The 16,448-nt window shown below is 36.6% G+C and overlaps 1 protein-coding gene and 1 pseudogene across 1 annotated transcript; both read right to left on the bottom strand.

The window, feature by feature from the left end:
• Window positions 1-1,601: 1,601 nt before the first annotated feature.
• LOC112833214 (large ribosomal subunit protein eL34 pseudogene) lies at window positions 1,602-1,982 on the bottom strand (annotated as a pseudogene).
• An 8,555-nt stretch (window positions 1,983-10,537) lies between these two features.
• Window positions 10,538-16,410, bottom strand: CUNH15orf61 (chromosome unknown C15orf61 homolog). The gene is made up of 2 exons (XM_025883714.2): window positions 16,016-16,410; window positions 10,538-11,463 (listed from the first exon to the last, which is right to left on the bottom strand). Exons 1-2 carry the CDS (start codon window positions 16,359-16,361, stop codon window positions 11,336-11,338), a joined length of 474 nt encoding a protein of 157 aa, XP_025739499.1. The 5' UTR covers window positions 16,362-16,410; the 3' UTR covers window positions 10,538-11,335.
• Between the last annotated feature and the right edge of the window lie 38 nt (window positions 16,411-16,448).

Genomic DNA, 16,448 nt, shown 5'->3' with positions numbered 1-16,448 from the left:
CTGAATTTTGTATAAATTTGGTGGGAGAGGAGTGACAGTTTCCCCCTAACACTCAGTTTATTCACGCGCGAGAGAAAATAATTTAAATGTTGATTAGTTTCAGTATAATACCAAAAAATTTTGTGCATATTTTTCTCTGCCTGAATTTCTTTTAAATTTAATTTGAAAGTCCGTGTAGGAGATAAATTATCTCTTTTTAGTTATTGTAGATTAATAGCTTAGGTAAAAATTCATTTAATCAGATGCTCCAGATATTCTGAAATTTCCCTTTTCCACCTGCACCTCAGTCCCGTGAAAAGTAAACAGTGTGCCCAAGGTCCCCATGTACCTTTCATTGAAAGTTCATTTCCTATTATTTGAGAAAATAGACCACAAAACTAGAAATTTTCTATGAACCTATCATTTGTTAAACAGCTTTTTAATTCATAGTACTATGGGGAAAACCAACTCAATTTGTACTTTCAATTTTTCTGGATAGGTATGTACCCAGAAGTGGAATTGCTGGATCATATAGTAATTCTATTTTTAATATTTTGAGGAACCACCATGCTGTTTTCCACAACGACTGCACCATTTTGCATTCCCACCAGCAATGCACGAGGGTTCCAATTTCTCCCCATCTTCACCAACACTTGCTATCTTCTATATTTTTGATATTGGCCATCCTATTGGATGTTAGGTGGTATCTCACTGTGGTTTCAATGTGCATTTCCCTAGTGATTAGTGATGTTGAGTATCTTCTCACATGCCTGTTGGGCATTTATATATCTTCTTTGGGGAACTGTCTATTTAATTCCTTTACCCATTTTAAAAAAAAGATTTATTTGAGAGAGAGAGAGAGAGATCATGAGCAGGAGGGGCAGAGAGAGAGGGAGAGAGAATCTCAAGCAGAGTCCATGCTGAGTACTGAGCGTAGAACCCAACACAAGGCTCTGTCTCACGGTGCTGAGATCATGACCCCAGCCAAAACCAAGAGTTGGACACTTAACTGACTACGCCACTTAGGCTCCCCTTTGCCCAGTTTTAAAGAGGGTTATTTATGGTTGTTGTTGTAAAGTGATATTTTTTTAATGAGGAAAATCCATTTTGCTATTGTAAATCACAGAGGTTTTCTTTCATCTCTTTTTACCTTGCTCTCAATCTTGAGTTCTTAACCCAGAATCTGACTCCTTCCTACCACTTCACAGCTGCTACCCCAGTTCAAACTACCATTGCTGTTTTCTCCTAATCTTCTGTTTCCACCTTTGCCACTACTCTATTCTCAACCCAGTTGCCAAGGTTAGATAAGTCACTCCTTTGGTTAAAATTCTCCAGATGGCTTCCTAACTTGTGCAGGGTAAAAACTGAAGTCCTTTCCTTGACCTATAAAACTCTGCACATTCTGCTCCCGACACTTTCTGGACCCTCAAACCTCATCTCCTACTACTCTCCCTCATTCACACCAGCCTCCTCTCACTGTTCCTTGAACACATCAGGCATTCTATCTCAGGGCCTTTGCATTTGCCATTCCCCCTGCCTGGATTGCTCTTAGCCCTGGTATCCAGATGGCTCACTGCCTCGCATTCTGCAGGTCTTTTGCTGTTGTTGTTGTTATTGTTTTATTACTCAAAAACGGCTCCTTTTTTTCTTTTTTTAGCTTTCTGACTCAGTGCTTGTGATTTCAACACTTCCACAACGATTTGCTGCTCCTTGGTAAGGAAAGCATGCTTGATCCTGTCTTGAACACACTTAGCATACATGGAACCACCATAGGCCCTGCTGACATGTTTTTCTGTTTTAGACAACCTCATAAGGACTTTAGGTCTCACAGCACGAACTCCTCGAAGTCAGCCTGGGCATAGGCTACATGGAGATTTTGGTGCTTTCCCAACCTTGTTGGTATAAAGGTAAACAATTCTATTATCAGGGCTTGTGGACAGTCTAGTTTTGTTAGAAGCTGTATTGTAGGACAGCCTGCGACGGTATGTCAAACGCTGGACCATTCTGAACACCCATGGATGCCCTCCCCAGAAGAGCACATTCTGTATGTCTGGACTTAAATGTCACCTTCTAGCTGCAGCCTTCCTTTAGCACACACTATGGAAATTACAAACCAGCCCCAAACCCACTCCACCCATAGATACAAGCTCTTTTATTTTTCTCCTAGCGCTTATCACTATCTAACATATCAGGGGTTTCACTCATTTGTTTGTCTCTCCACTAAACTCTAAGGTAATGAGGGAGGGGAACTGTGTGTGTCTTTATTCACTGCCGTGTCCCTAGCACCTAAAATAGTACCTGGCACACAGTAGGCACTTAAATATCTGTTGAGTAAATGAATGGATTTTGAAGGCAAGGTGGATTGAGTAATAGGAATGCAACTGCCATGTACATTTCTTGCCCGTCTTAAGTCTCACTTGCTCCTTTGCTTTGCCGCCACCACCACCATCAAGAATAACAACCATTATAGACTCCCAATGAACTACAAATTTTATAGCAAATATTGATTCCCTCCTATGCTCGAGAATTCCACTTATCTCCTTCAGGGCCTACTGTGGGCCCTTATATATAACACTCAAATACTTGCTGATTAATTTTGATTTAAAAGAATATGACGTGGGGCACCTGGGTGGCTCAGTCAGTTAAGCATCTGCCTTTGGCTTAGGTCGTGATCTCAGGGTCTTGGGATCGAGTCCTGCATCAGGTTCCCTGCTCAGCGGGGAGTCTGCTTCTCCCTCTCCCTCCGCTCTTCCCCCAGCTTATGCTTTCTCTCTCGCTCTCTCAAATAAATAAATAAAAAGTCTTTTAAAAAGTAAAAAAATTATTTCAAAAATTTTTATAGTAAGCTGTGTTTCTACACACCAGCAATAATGTATTGAAAATTTTAATTGTAAAAAGATATAATTGTACAATTTATAATAGCAATAACCACTAAACAATAAACATTTTCTTCATGTTGCCTAATATCCTTTAGTCTTAAAACAGAAGAATATGAAGAGGCATGAACAAAAATGAGCACAGATAAACCCCTGAACATCCATTATGTGACAAAATTGTCCTATGCATTGTAGGTTCAGATGATGGACTCTGTAGACAGACTGCAGGGGTTGGACTAACACCATGTGTGACCTTGGGTAAGACTTCTTGGTTTCCACAACTAAAACATAGGCATCAAAACAGTGCCTAACTCACTGGGTTGTTAAGAGAGGATTAAGTGAGTTAATATGTATAGAGTGCATAGTCTAGGACCTGGCACAAATAAATGCTATGAAAGTGTTCGATAAACTCCTTATTGTATACATGAAGACAGTTAAGATTTAGAAAGCTCTAATTTTTCCCTGTCATTTAACTGGTAATGGTATGACAACTTAAACCATGTATTTTATCTTCAAAACAAGGTTCTCTGTATTACCCACAGTAGAACAGCAATAAACACCAAACTAAATAGCATGATTAGGAATCAGAGATAGGCATGCAAGAATGAAGTACAATTTCAGAATTAAAGGAAACTTACAAAATCACCAATCCAGTTCTCAGTCTAATTCAAGAATTCTCTCCATGTCTACCTAAGGAATTGTCACACAGCCTCTCTGAACATATCCAACAGCAGGATTCACTGACTCAAGAGGTAGCCCATTTCATGTTTGGCCAAGTCAATTGAAATGTTCTTGTCTCTTAGTTACCAACATATTGTTTATAGTTCTATTTAAAATGAGTAAGTCTAACTGATCCTAATACTTTCTGTTTAATGTTTCACTTCATTTACTTCTGCATATCATTTCATTTGACTTTAAAATGAGAAGACAGACAACACCTTTTGAAATGCCTCAAAAGGATATTACAACAAGATTCAAGTCTTTCGTTTTTCAGAATACATAGAACAGTGTACGTTAATTCATTACATGTGAGGTATTTCAAAACTTGTTGCTGTTCTTGCAAATAATTCATATGATCTCCAGGTATGTATCCTTTTCTTGAAGCTCTTAAAGATGAAGACAAGTTTTCTTTTTAATTTTGACTATCACACATTAATTCCACACAAAGTCTTCATTATATGATAAATGTTGCAAACACAAAATTAGTAAGATGTAGTTCTCATCCAGCTGTGTACAGAAGCTGGTTTTTTTTTTCCCCCCAGTATGGCTTGAACGGACCCTGTACATAGATTTAGAGCTGCTAGATTTTGTTGACAAGTAAAATTACTAAAATTTGCCTTCAACGTGGTCAATGCAAAAGTATTTAGAGGATGAATGAATGACTATTGATTTTTAAATGTAATCTAAAAGTAGGTGACACTATTTAGATTTTTATTCCAATTTCATTTATAAATTTGGAGAACTGAAAGCGTAAGAAACTATAATTTTGGCTTCATCTCACAGCAAGGGCCTTAATATCATGTGTAAAGAAAGGTTATAGGATAATTTCCTATCTTCATGGACTTTCATTCACTTCTTAAACGTATTCATTTTTTGAAATAGAAATATCCATTTTTATTAAGTGGAGTTAAAATTAAAAAATTTTTTAATCTATTTACTGGAGTATTGATTTTCATTTGTATTTTTTTATTCTTCCTTTAGGGTAGACAACTTTTTTAGGTCTGATTTTAAATTATGCACCTATATGAAAATAGAGCAAAATGAATCACTTTGTGGTTAATAAATTCAATGTTCTCTTTACAGACAGATTGTTATAAAATTACTGATATATTCTAGCAGAAGCAGTAAAGGTTATGTCAAGCAACTACTAAAAAAAATCATACTATGTAGTGTTAATGATGTTACCTTAAGATACCAGCTTCAGGGGCTGCATAATTGTTTCTGCCAACCCATAAATTTTTGAGTAACAACAAAATTATTGTGATTTTTCTTACTAAATAATTCATACATTACAAAGCATGTATGTAACAAGGTCCATGAATCACTAAAGCATATAATGATCATATATCTAATGACATATCTCTTTTCATAAGATGAATTCAAATAGATTTATGTATTTAGGTTAACTAAAAAATACTGAGTTTATAAGGTTCATAATTCTATCATCAACAATACGAAAACTTCAAATCTTCTCTAAGAAGTACAGCTTCCATGATTTGCTTTTAAAAACTGGAAGCTTTTGTTTATCAAAATCCTTGTGTTTAAGCTACTTTTCATGAAGTTTTACTGCTTTTAAATTGATACTATAAATATCACTGAAGGTAAATTAATAATATAATGGAGTAGTACAGTGTTCATAAACTGTATTTAAAATGATATAAGTGCAACTAAAATAGCTATAAGCAATACTATATGACACCTCATACTAGTAGTAGCTAATATTCTTTACCCAGCAACTAGGATCTAAAAGAGGATATTTTCATTTACTAACATTTTACATGCTTTTCTTTGGTCTTATCTTAAATAATCTCAAACCAAGTACATCTTTTTAAAACAACACATCTCTTGGGGTGCCTGGGTGATTCAGTCATTAAGCGTCTGCCTTTGGCTCAGGTCATGGTCCCAGGGTCCTGGAATCGAGCCCCACATCGGGCTCTCTGCTCGGTGGGAAACCTGCTTCTCCCTCTCCCACTCCCCCTGCTTGTGTTCCCTCTCGTGCTGTGTCTCTCTCTGTCAAATAAATAAAATCTTTAAAAAAAAAAATCTCTTTATGCATGTGTGTATGTATTTTTATATTGAAGAATAATTGACCTACAACATTGTATTAGTTTCAGGATACAAGTATGTAATAAAGATATAAAAGTTTATCCTTAATGCTACTAAAAATGATCCCAAATGAGATTTCATCTACTTAATTAAAACTAGGTTTCACAATTAAAATTTTTTAAATTCTAAGACTGCAATGTATAAAATGATATTAACATGTTTTACCTCTTATAATCGCTAACATTTTTCTAAACTCAATTATTTTCTATAGAAATCATGCAATCAGTTGTATTTCATTGCAGTAATATTAAATCCTTTACTAAATTTTAAAAATTATTTTTATTTGCAGTAAAATACATATAAAACAAAATTTGCCAGTGTTAATAATTTTTTTAAAAAGATTTTATTTCTTTATTTCTTTATTTCTTTGAGAGAGAGAGTGCATACTTGGGGAGGAGCCGGAGTGGCGGGGAGAATCTCAGGCAGACCCGGCGCTGAACAGAGCCGGCTGTGGGGCTGGATCCCACCACCAGAGATCATGACCTGAGCCTAAACCGAGTCTGAATGAGCCACCCAGGCACTACACCATGTTAACTATTTTTAACTGTACAGTTCAGTGGTATCAAGTACAGTCACATTATCATTCACGTTATTATACAACCATTGGTACCATCTGTCTGAGATCTTTTTTCATCTTGCAAAATTGAAACCATATCACATTAAATACTAATGGCCCATTTACCCTCTCCCCATTACTAATTTAACAGTTTCATTGAGAGATAATTCCCATGCCACACAGTCTTCCATTTAGAATGTGCCATTCATTGGTTTGAGTATAGTCGCAGTGTTGTGAACCATCACCACAATTTTAGAACAGCTTCATCACCCAAAAAAGAAAATCCATACCCATGACATGTCACCGCCCATTTCCTCCCAACCTCCCCATCCCTAGACAATCACTAATTCACTTTGGCTCTGTAGATTTGCCTGTTCTGGACATTTCATATAAATGAAATCATGTAATATGTGGTCTTTTATGACTGGCTTCTTTCACTTAGCATGATGTGTTCGAGCTTTATCAATCCTATCATGTGTATGGGTCCATCATTCCTTTTTTTGACTGAATAATATTTCATTGTGTGAACATGCCACATTTTATTTATTCATTCATCAACTGGTGGCTATTTGGGTTGTTTCCACTTTTGGGCTAAAATGAACAATGCTGCTATGAACATTTTCATACAAGTTTTTGTGTGAACATATGTTTTTAGTTCTCTACAGTATATACCGAGGAATAGAATTGCTGGGTCACATGTTAAGTTCATGCTTAATATTTTGAGGAACTGCTAAACTTTCCCAAAGTTGTTACATCATTTTACACTCCCACTGATAATGCATGAGGGTTCCAATTTCTCCACATCCTTGGCAATACTTGGTATCATCTGTCTTTGTGATTATAGCCATCCTAGGAGGTATGAAGTGGTATCTCATTGTGGTTTTGAGTTTCCCAGCAGTTAATGTTGAACATCTTTTCATGTGCTTAGTAGCAAAAATTTGTATAACTTATTTGGAGAAATATCTGTTAAGTCTATTTTTCAATTGGGTTTTTGAGTTGTAAGAGTTCTTTATATATTCTAGCTACAAGTCCCCCATCAGATACATGACAGATATTTTCTCCCATACCATCAGTTGGTTTTTCCTTTTCTTGATAGTTTCCTTTGAAGCATGAAAGTTTTTAATTTTGTTGAAGTCCAACTTATTTTCAGTTTTCATTTCCCTTTACTAACTTATCCTTTCCCCAATTAGGAGAATTTTATAGCAGGCTTTACACAAAATCAATTTCTTTACTAGAAAACTAACTGAAACTTTGGAAACACACTAAAAACAATCTGGATTTATTTTATCCCAGTTGTATTAAAGGTATTCTCAATTAGCAGAATAGAATTCCTAGAAGTAGCTGGATGGCCAAACTTATGTCAGTGAAACTATTTTAGCCACATTTTCGTTTAAAGAAGAAATTTTTTCTCAACATCTCTTCTCTAATTTATATTACAAAAATACTCTGTGGACCACGGTCACTATTAATAACACTTCCTATGTTGGGAAAGCTCTTGTGTAACATTTGTCAAGCATATAAAATAGTATAAAAGTGAAATATAGTAATTAAGATTTGTGTTCTATCGATTGTGTAGCTAAAGTAATTTTTCATTACTAACATAAGATTTAATAAGTGTAAGTAGTTAAAGATTCTGACTTGGCACTAGTCATTAGCATGTGATTGAACTAGTAAAAAAATCAGTTAAAGCTGTGTTGATTACCACCTTATCTTTGAAAGGCAATTAAAGACCTCAATCATTGCAACAAGATTTGATTTTGCAGCCTTTATTGGACATTGATCTTTCAGCAAAGTGCAGTTACATTTTCCATTAATTTACAGTAACACAGTTTAACTTTGATACCCTAGACTGTTGACCCAGGTGAGATGTAATGCTAAATACTTGTTTAGGTTAAGATGCCCTCAAACATCATTACTGTCTGAATGGTAAGTGCTGAAAAAAAGATACCCGATCTACCAGCTTTAGGATAAGGTTTCTGTTATCTGCATTAGCTTTTAAATGAAATGAAACCAAGATCCTGTCTTGATGTCACCCCACCCATTTAAACATCATTCATTCTTTAATAGAATTAAGAGATACTTCATGAAGCATTATAGATGTTCTTGCTTAGAGTTTTGAGTGAATATAAATATAAATGACAAGAAATAAAATGTACATTGTAAAAGAAATATGTATGGCTTTTAATAATTAAAAATGTTTCATTTTTTTACTTTAGTCAACAATTAGCAAAATCTTAGTGACCAAATATGTGCGATAAAAGAAATAGCTATTTGTCATTTTGGTATGATAAGACATTAGCACTGAGAAACTAGGGATTTTTATATTAGCCACCTCGTCCATGCCAATTCTTATTGTATCCTTATGGTGGTTCACAGTTCACACAGGAACTAAAAATTTTGACCAGAAATTTCTTCCAATACTTGATAACTGATTTGCGTAGAAGTAACAATAGAAGATTCCTAAAATTTTATACTAACACTCATCTTCATTAAAAAATAGTTTTGCCTGGATTTTTTTTTAAAGACAAAATCCCATCAAAGAAGTATTGGCAGAAAAGCTGTTTTTGGTTGTTTCATCAACTAAGAATATTCCTAATATCCAGAATGGCAGGGTCAACTCGGAACACTGCCTGCCATCTCAGGCATAATCAGCTCTCAAGCAGGCAACCATACAATGCCTCAATTTGTCTCCTCCTTTCTTCCTCTCCCTTATTTTTAAAATCCTTCCGTTAATGACGTTCTTTACAAATAAATACATATGGAATGGAAGAATGAGGACTACAAAACCAGCTTTTACTGAAATAAAACTGACATTTGCTTACAAGCATATTTATCATACATTTTAAAGTAGAAAGGTTCCTTGTTTTGTTCTTCTCAGATTACAGGTGGAAAAAACTAAGACACTAAGGAGTAGTTATTAGCTTGAAGTCAAAAAGTAATACAGGACTGACACTAAAATAGAATCAATCTCCTGACTTCTAGCATTTATACTTTACCCCTTTTAGACCACAATGCTTCCATGTCATATTCAACTTTAAAGGAAAAACTTAAACCATTACTGTTCAATGGGGAGCATTTTTAGACTAAAACGTTTACAGTAAGACTTAATAAATCCAATGAATGATATTTTAATATTTGAACTATGCCCTTAGCCATCGTTGAGTTCATCCTTCACCATGATCAACTCCATGAGAGCAAGAGGTCTATTGATTTTCATGTAATACAAGAAAATATTACATTTGCTTAATTGTTACACAGCGAGCGCATGAGACAAGAAATCAAGGCTCTATTTAATGCTGCAAGCAGCAGAGAATTACAGAGATCAATAGGGTAGTTTGTCAAAGATCTTTTCCAAGGAGATTTACCTATCACCATATGGACAAGAAGTCACACTGACTGTAGCTATTGAGAAACAGGTAAGCAGAGTCAGCAGTACAAATTATCAGAAATCAAATAGGCCAGTGTGAAAAGAAGTGCAACTCTACTGAAAAGCTGTATTTATAGTCTGGTAATTAAAAACCATTTTATCGGCCTTGTGCTAGGACCAAACCTTTACGGCAAGTATTGACAAGACCAGCAGCAGTGAATGAGCAGTATTTGACTTAAAACTTATGAGCTATAGTTATTTAACTTTGCCCATTACAGGGGAAATCAGTTCTAGCCTTCCTTGCAAAATGCTAATAGTCAGTTTTATTATTAATGAAGCTTAATGCAACACTATCTCCTTTGTGTAAGCCATTCATTTAACTAGTGTCAAGTATATTCTTCTGGACTAAATATAATGGCATAAGTACTTCTTTGATTAAAGTGTTATTTAGAATTGCATTTAGACAAGTGAACACTACATATATTTGAAGAACAGCTCACTTTCTGCAGCTCATTTAAAACAACTACCTTTAAAGAAGTCAGTTTGTATTAATTTATTCTGGTATTTTCACCTCAGTCACTGCCACTCACTTTCTCTACTGATTTGCCAGAAGCAAGCACCCAAATGCTGGTTAGATTGTATTTTATAAAATATTTTGCTACAATAATGTGTGAATGTTGCAGAGTATCAGCAACACATTAACATAAAATGATATATAATGTATGCTTGTAATTATGGGAGAGATCATAAATCTTAAACACCCATTGGTTTAGAAATTAAATAGTTCTACTTAGTTCTCCCTAAATTACTCCAAATTTCTGAAATTTACCATTCGTCTGGGTATTTTGTAACTACCCCCAAGGATAAATTTTTTTTTAATGACTTTGCTTTCAAAAATGCAATTAACTTAATAAAATCTCAACACAAAACTGCTATCAGGTCTTTAAAATTTCAGCCCATTTCCCAATGCCAAGAAGTGTATGGATATGTACCATTTCAGCTAATTGCTTTTATAAAGTCACCAAATTTATTCTTCTGGGTCTTTCTAGATCTTAATTGTTCTTACAGCTTTATCAGCATGCTATTTTAACTTTTAGTAAGTCTTAATTTCATTCGTCTTGCTACATTTACGTTAACCAGAGTCATTATTTTTTTAAGAAAGTAGTATGGTATTGGATGTTTAGGCAATAAGAAGTTTCAACATTACATCTAGACCTCTCATCTAGGTAAATGGCACAAGGGCTTTAAGACATTCCCATTGAAAATCCTGGCAGCTGAATAGTTTAGATTTCAGATTACAATTAGAATCCATCAGTTTTGGAACTGCCAATGGTATTATCTCCACATATATCCTAAAATCCTCTACTTCTTTTTCCAGTGTCCTATAAAAGATCCATTTTCTCCTCAAAGAATCAACTTGAATTGTTAATACCTAACTGCAGAATATATGTATGTTATAATAATTTTTTATCTGTAATTTAACCCAATTCTAGGAAAAAAATTGGTATATGCTTCATGCATCTGCAGTTCCCATTGGCTAAACCGAGCACGCAATATATAACAATGTATGAAAAGCTTTGCCTCTTGAGGGCAATGATTCATCTTAAAGAACCCGACACCATAGAAAGAAAAAGGTGTTTACAAAAGTTTTATTTTAAAGGGTCAAAAATAAACATTGCATATACACACAAGAGAAAATCCACTGATATTTATGTTCTCCAATGCACACCTTCAATACCTGGCACCTTCATCTTCTTTATTTAGAAAATAAATTGTTATTGGTCCATAACTGGTATGTACAGTCTCTGTGACTCTAGCAAATAACCAGGAGCCAAGTCCATATAATAAGGTTGGAATACCTAGAAAACAAAGGAATATGTTATTAATGAACATCAATGCTTATTAATTAATCATGCATCCATGTATTTGTCATGGTACAAATCACAGAGCACTCTTCTGCAATGTCAACAAATTGTAAAGTTATGAAAATATAAAGATATGAGTACAGACTGATTCTAATTAGCTAAGAGCTCAATTTCATCAGTTTGTGGAATATGGAAACAACTGTGTGAGCCTAGAGATTTTTAAAACTATAGATAAAGCTGGTTTAAGTTTTAATTCAAAGCACTTTAAGCACTAATTTGTCACTTCCAAGTAATTATGAATTTTTTTTGAAAGATTTTATTTATTAATTTGACAGAAAGAGACAGCGAGAGAGGGAACACAAGCAGGGGGACAGAGTGGGAGAAGCAGGCTTCCTGCTGAGCAGGGAGCCCGATGCGGGGCTCAATCCCAGGACCCTGAGATCATGACCCGAGCCGAAGGCAGACGCTTAACGACTGAGCCACCCAGGTGCCCCAATTATCAAGTAATTCTATATACTTTTCACAAATAAGCAAATAGAATATTCATTAATTTAGTTGTAGATGCTCTGGATTGGTGGCTTTAAGCTCAAATTACTAGGTCAACTTTACTGTGCTTTACGTCAAACAGTAACACTGATGGCTAAAGTAATTTTTTGTACAACTTAAAAGAAACTGGGTCAAATAGCTGTCTTCGAAACCTAAGGTAAACCCTAATTCTAAGGAAGATTTTAGTATAACAGGTATGAGAAATATTCCCATGAGTATTTTTACAACTGATTTGAAAACAATCTTGTTTCAACCTATTTGAAATAGGTATACAGTAGGCTCCAACAACATGTTTCTTCTTTGGAATATTTCCATTTGATAAGATTTTGCTGTTATAGTTGAGATTAGTTGCCATTTGCGATACAGGAAACTAAACATATACTAACCAGAGATAATGGATTAAGTACTCATGCATATGACACTATCTTGGATACAAAATAAACTTTCACAGCTCCTATCTCTTTTAAGGCAACTATTTAAAATCAATGACTATTAACATACTAAAAACATGTATAAAACCACAGGCATATGAATCAATAACAAATGTTGTATGCTCTATACAAGTATTAATTTTATTGTTCTTGTGTAGGAGTTGGACAGAAAAATGACAATTTAAAAGAAGAGCTGTACATTTGGAAAATTCCTCTTTCTAGTTAATAGGGAGATCACATGCTCAGGACTGATCCTATTGCTAGATTTTTTTATTTTTCTGCAAGAATATATTTGCTGTATTATGCTCGTTTTGGGTGTGTAAGTGCATTGGACTACTTTGTGCTTTTTCCCTGAAGCTGCATTCCAACCACTGTGATGCCAGAGATTAATCAAAAGAAGCGTCACTAGCTGGCAATGAGAACAGGCAAAAATGCCCATTCAGGCTGGCACCCCTCTATTTTTAGGAATATACTGGGTCACAGTTTGTCACCATCACAGTGTTCCCTGGAACTCTCATGAAATCTTTGACAGTATATTTGCCTTCTTTGCCTTGGTAATACCCAAAAGAATCTCTAAATGCTTCAAGGGAATGTCACAAAAAAAGCCACAAAAACTAGCATCATAAAGCTACTTATCAAAAAGAAAAAAAAAGTAAAGGGAGTATGGGTAGGGAAGTAGACAAGAAAACAGGCAGAAGTGAGTGAAGAGTAGAGGGAGAAGTTGAAATAAAAAATAAATTTAAAATACAGTATCACAACTTGAAAGCTGAAAATCAATGGAAGAACAAAATAGGTTCTAGAAACAATTATTAATTTTCTAAATATATTGACAGTAAAATATATAAAATATGCCTTTTTAAAAAATAAAATATGCCTTTTAAACCAATGCTAAGGATATAAATTTAAGGAATGGCTGGTGAAACTGAAATCTTGTTTTATAGTACTTATCAGTTTTCAGTTAAAATATTGACATGTTTTAAAAACCACACAAATCAATGGTCAATAGTTTTTCAGCTAAAATGGGAGAACTGACCAAAGATTACTAGCTTATAATAACTACATTATCACTTTTAAGAAAGAGCTAGGAATCACTATCAGTAATGCTGTTTGATAGGGGATTGTGCTGTGATACACGAGTCAGAAATTCTCTATTTCTTTTTTCCTGCAGTCTACTTAATGTAGTCAGGCTAAAATGAGATTTGCTACTTAAACAATTTAAACATAAAAAAATAATTTTCTTTATCTATAGCACATATGCTATAAAGTCTGTAAAATTCCATGAGAAATTATTTTTTTCCCAGACTGAAACATAACATCAAAATGAACATGAACGTCAGTTCTTTGCATAATAATTCATTTTGAGTCAGCTGAACAGTAGGTAAACCACTGTCAAATTAAGCACTTAAAAAAAATTAGAACTTCTTAGCAAGTCTCCGATTACCCATTCATTCCAATGGTAAGTTGCTTTTCTTAAATCTCAATCTATTTCCCAGCAGGATACCCAGACTGATAAAACCATCAGTAAAATGTCAGCTTCCATTGAAGGGAAGGCAGAGGAGAAAGGGAGGGAACAAACGGTAAAAGAGAAATCTTTATTATTTACAAAATGGAAAAATGAATTACTCTGATAATTACTAATTTAGAAGGGAATAAGAGGAATAAAATCCTAAGTACTTTTATTAATAGAATAGGTATTTGATGATCCAGAAGGGGCATCACAGAACCGGAAAGAATCTATTATCTAATTCCCTACCTTAAGACAAAAATATAAAATAAACATTACCAAATTGGTGAATACACTGCTCTTTAAAAAGTCCAGAAAAAAATTCCCTTTACCAATAAAAGCCAATTCGTATTAAAGCATGCATGAGCAGAAACTCTTCCCTTTTGTTTAACTTAAAACTCTTATTCCCGTTTGGGCAGGATTTTTAGAATTTCCAAAGACCATTAAATCACTCTTTAGCCTTCTCTTTCACATAGAAAAACAACTGTTGTTTCTTTCCTCAAAATGTTTCACTTCTTTGTGTGAGCATGTTCTGGGTATTCTACTTTTCTTTGGATTTCTTTGCATGTATATTTAAAAGAGAAGCCCCTAATCATTAAGGTGTTCTTAAAGTGTTAAGTTTCAAATGAAAACTTTCTTTAAAAGGCATTTGGCTCACGGTTTACCTATCATCCACCAATTATACTTTTCCTAACCTGTTACGCTTTACATTTGGGATGAAAGACTCATTCTAAAAATGCTAAAATAAACTTCTTCCTGAACCTATTCATCATTCCAGTCTTTAGAATCCAATTTTCCAAGTGAGCTTACCCTTTAACTTCAACCTCAAAATTAGAGGGTATGCTCTATGTAGTCCATCAGCCAAATAGACAAATTTTTAAAGAATTACCCATTGCTAAATAATTATCTTCTCCTTGGGTGGACTGAACCCACGACAGTCCCAGTAGACCAATGGCTCAAAAATCCCATGACTGACGTATGTGAGTTACTATAAGCAAAAATACATAAATACCATATTTAAATTAATAAGCCATCAGATTATATAATACCAGTGCAGGTGCACAGGGGTTTAGCTTTAACTCTGATTTTAAAAAACTGGTTGGGTAACATGGTCCAGCTCCCACGTCTAGATTTTGAATTGCTAAAATCTGGATCAATGTGATATTACCTATTAAAAGGTTCAAAACATCTTGAGGCCTCTCGATTAAGATACAAACGATATACCCACGTCAATGTTCATGCCTCTTCCCTCATCAGCCAAAGAAAATAAGCATCCAGCAAGAGTAAATTCTCTCCGAATTAGAATATTCCCATGAAAACACAGAAATATTAAAGAGGCAGAGTATTTTGGTACCTTTTAGGCCTAGCACCTTAGAAAGCTGATATGACCGGTGAAAACCTTCAGTGCTTTTAGGAAAACGCACTTGCTGGGATTTCATATAAAGAAAACAATGAAACTCAGAAAGTAGTTCCAGTTATAATACTGAATGCACCCAAGAAAATGACGGTCATGGGAACGAATCCTGCCATGCAGTAAGACATCTCTTAACTTCAGAGCCACTGTGCAGTGGGATCGTTTCCTTACACCCTCATTCTTACTGCCCACTGTAGGGGTCTTCCCAGTCAAGAGCTGCGGCAGGTGAGGGTGGAATGAATGTCTCCTCCCCAAGGGTGACGCAGTGTGGTCCCTGGATATAGGTCTGGGATAAAGCCCGACTTTTCTGGGAATGACTCAGTGCAACTACTCAGCCCCGACAAGCACGTACGGGGAGCAACTGGGGTGGGTGGGGGGAATCCAAAATACCAGGGCCAAGGCCAGTCCTAAAACGCCGCAGAGTGCGTTAGACGCCGAGGGAGGGTCTGGGAAACCCAACAGCGCGGGCCCAAGCGTGGCGAGCGCGTGCGCCCAGGCGAGCCTGCGCTGGGCCGAGGCGGGGCTCCCCGGCGCTGTCGTGGCCTGACCTTGGGACCGGGGTCTCGGCGTCTGAGCGGCGTTTGTCAGCGTGCTTTGCAAACAGTGATCCCATTCTCAGCGGGACGTGCTTCACCGGCCCGGGCCACTCACCCAGGTTGACGACCTTGAGCGCCGTGAAGAACCGGTCCTGCCCGGCCAGGTCCTGCCAGGGGGCCTTGGAGCAGTGGTACTTGATGTAGGGGAAGCAGCCGGTACGCAGGACGTGGTAGTTGGCGTCCTCCACGGGCCAGTTGAAGTGCGAGAGGCCGAACTGGTCGTTGCGGACGGCGCTGTAGGGCACGCAGAAGGAGGTCCAGTGCGGCAGGCGCCGCTGCAGCAGGTGCCGCGTCAGCACCTCCGAGGAGCGGGGCTTCGGGCGGGAGGCGGCGCCCGAGGCCCAGGGCCGGCACAGCAGCAGCCGGAGGGCGGCCTCGTGGGCCCTCCGCAGGGGCTCCATAGCCGGCCTCGCTCGCGTCCCCGCCCCTCGGCGGCCGTAGGGCGCGCGCCGCTGGGGGCGGGGCCGCCGGAGCGCGCGCGCCCGCGC

The sequence above is a fragment of the Callorhinus ursinus genome, unplaced genomic scaffold, assembly GCF_003265705.2.
Source record: "Callorhinus ursinus isolate GAN/ISIS: 27379988/994484 unplaced genomic scaffold, GSC_fseal_2.0 scaffold25, whole genome shotgun sequence".
Taxonomy (NCBI): Eukaryota; Metazoa; Chordata; class Mammalia; order Carnivora; family Otariidae; genus Callorhinus; species Callorhinus ursinus.
The sequence above is the reverse complement of the archived record's forward strand: the minus strand, read 5'-3'. Positions and strand labels throughout refer to the sequence as shown.

Coding starts and splice junctions, on each gene's coding strand:
- CUNH15orf61 (XM_025883714.2), bottom strand. CDS start 16,361: ATGGAGCCCCTGCGGAGGGCCCACGAGGCCGCCCTCCGGCTGCTGCTG. Junction 11,464..16,015: donor GCTCAAGGTCGTCAACCTGG/GTGAGTGGCCCG, acceptor TTTGTTTTCTAG/GTATTCCAACCTTATTATAT.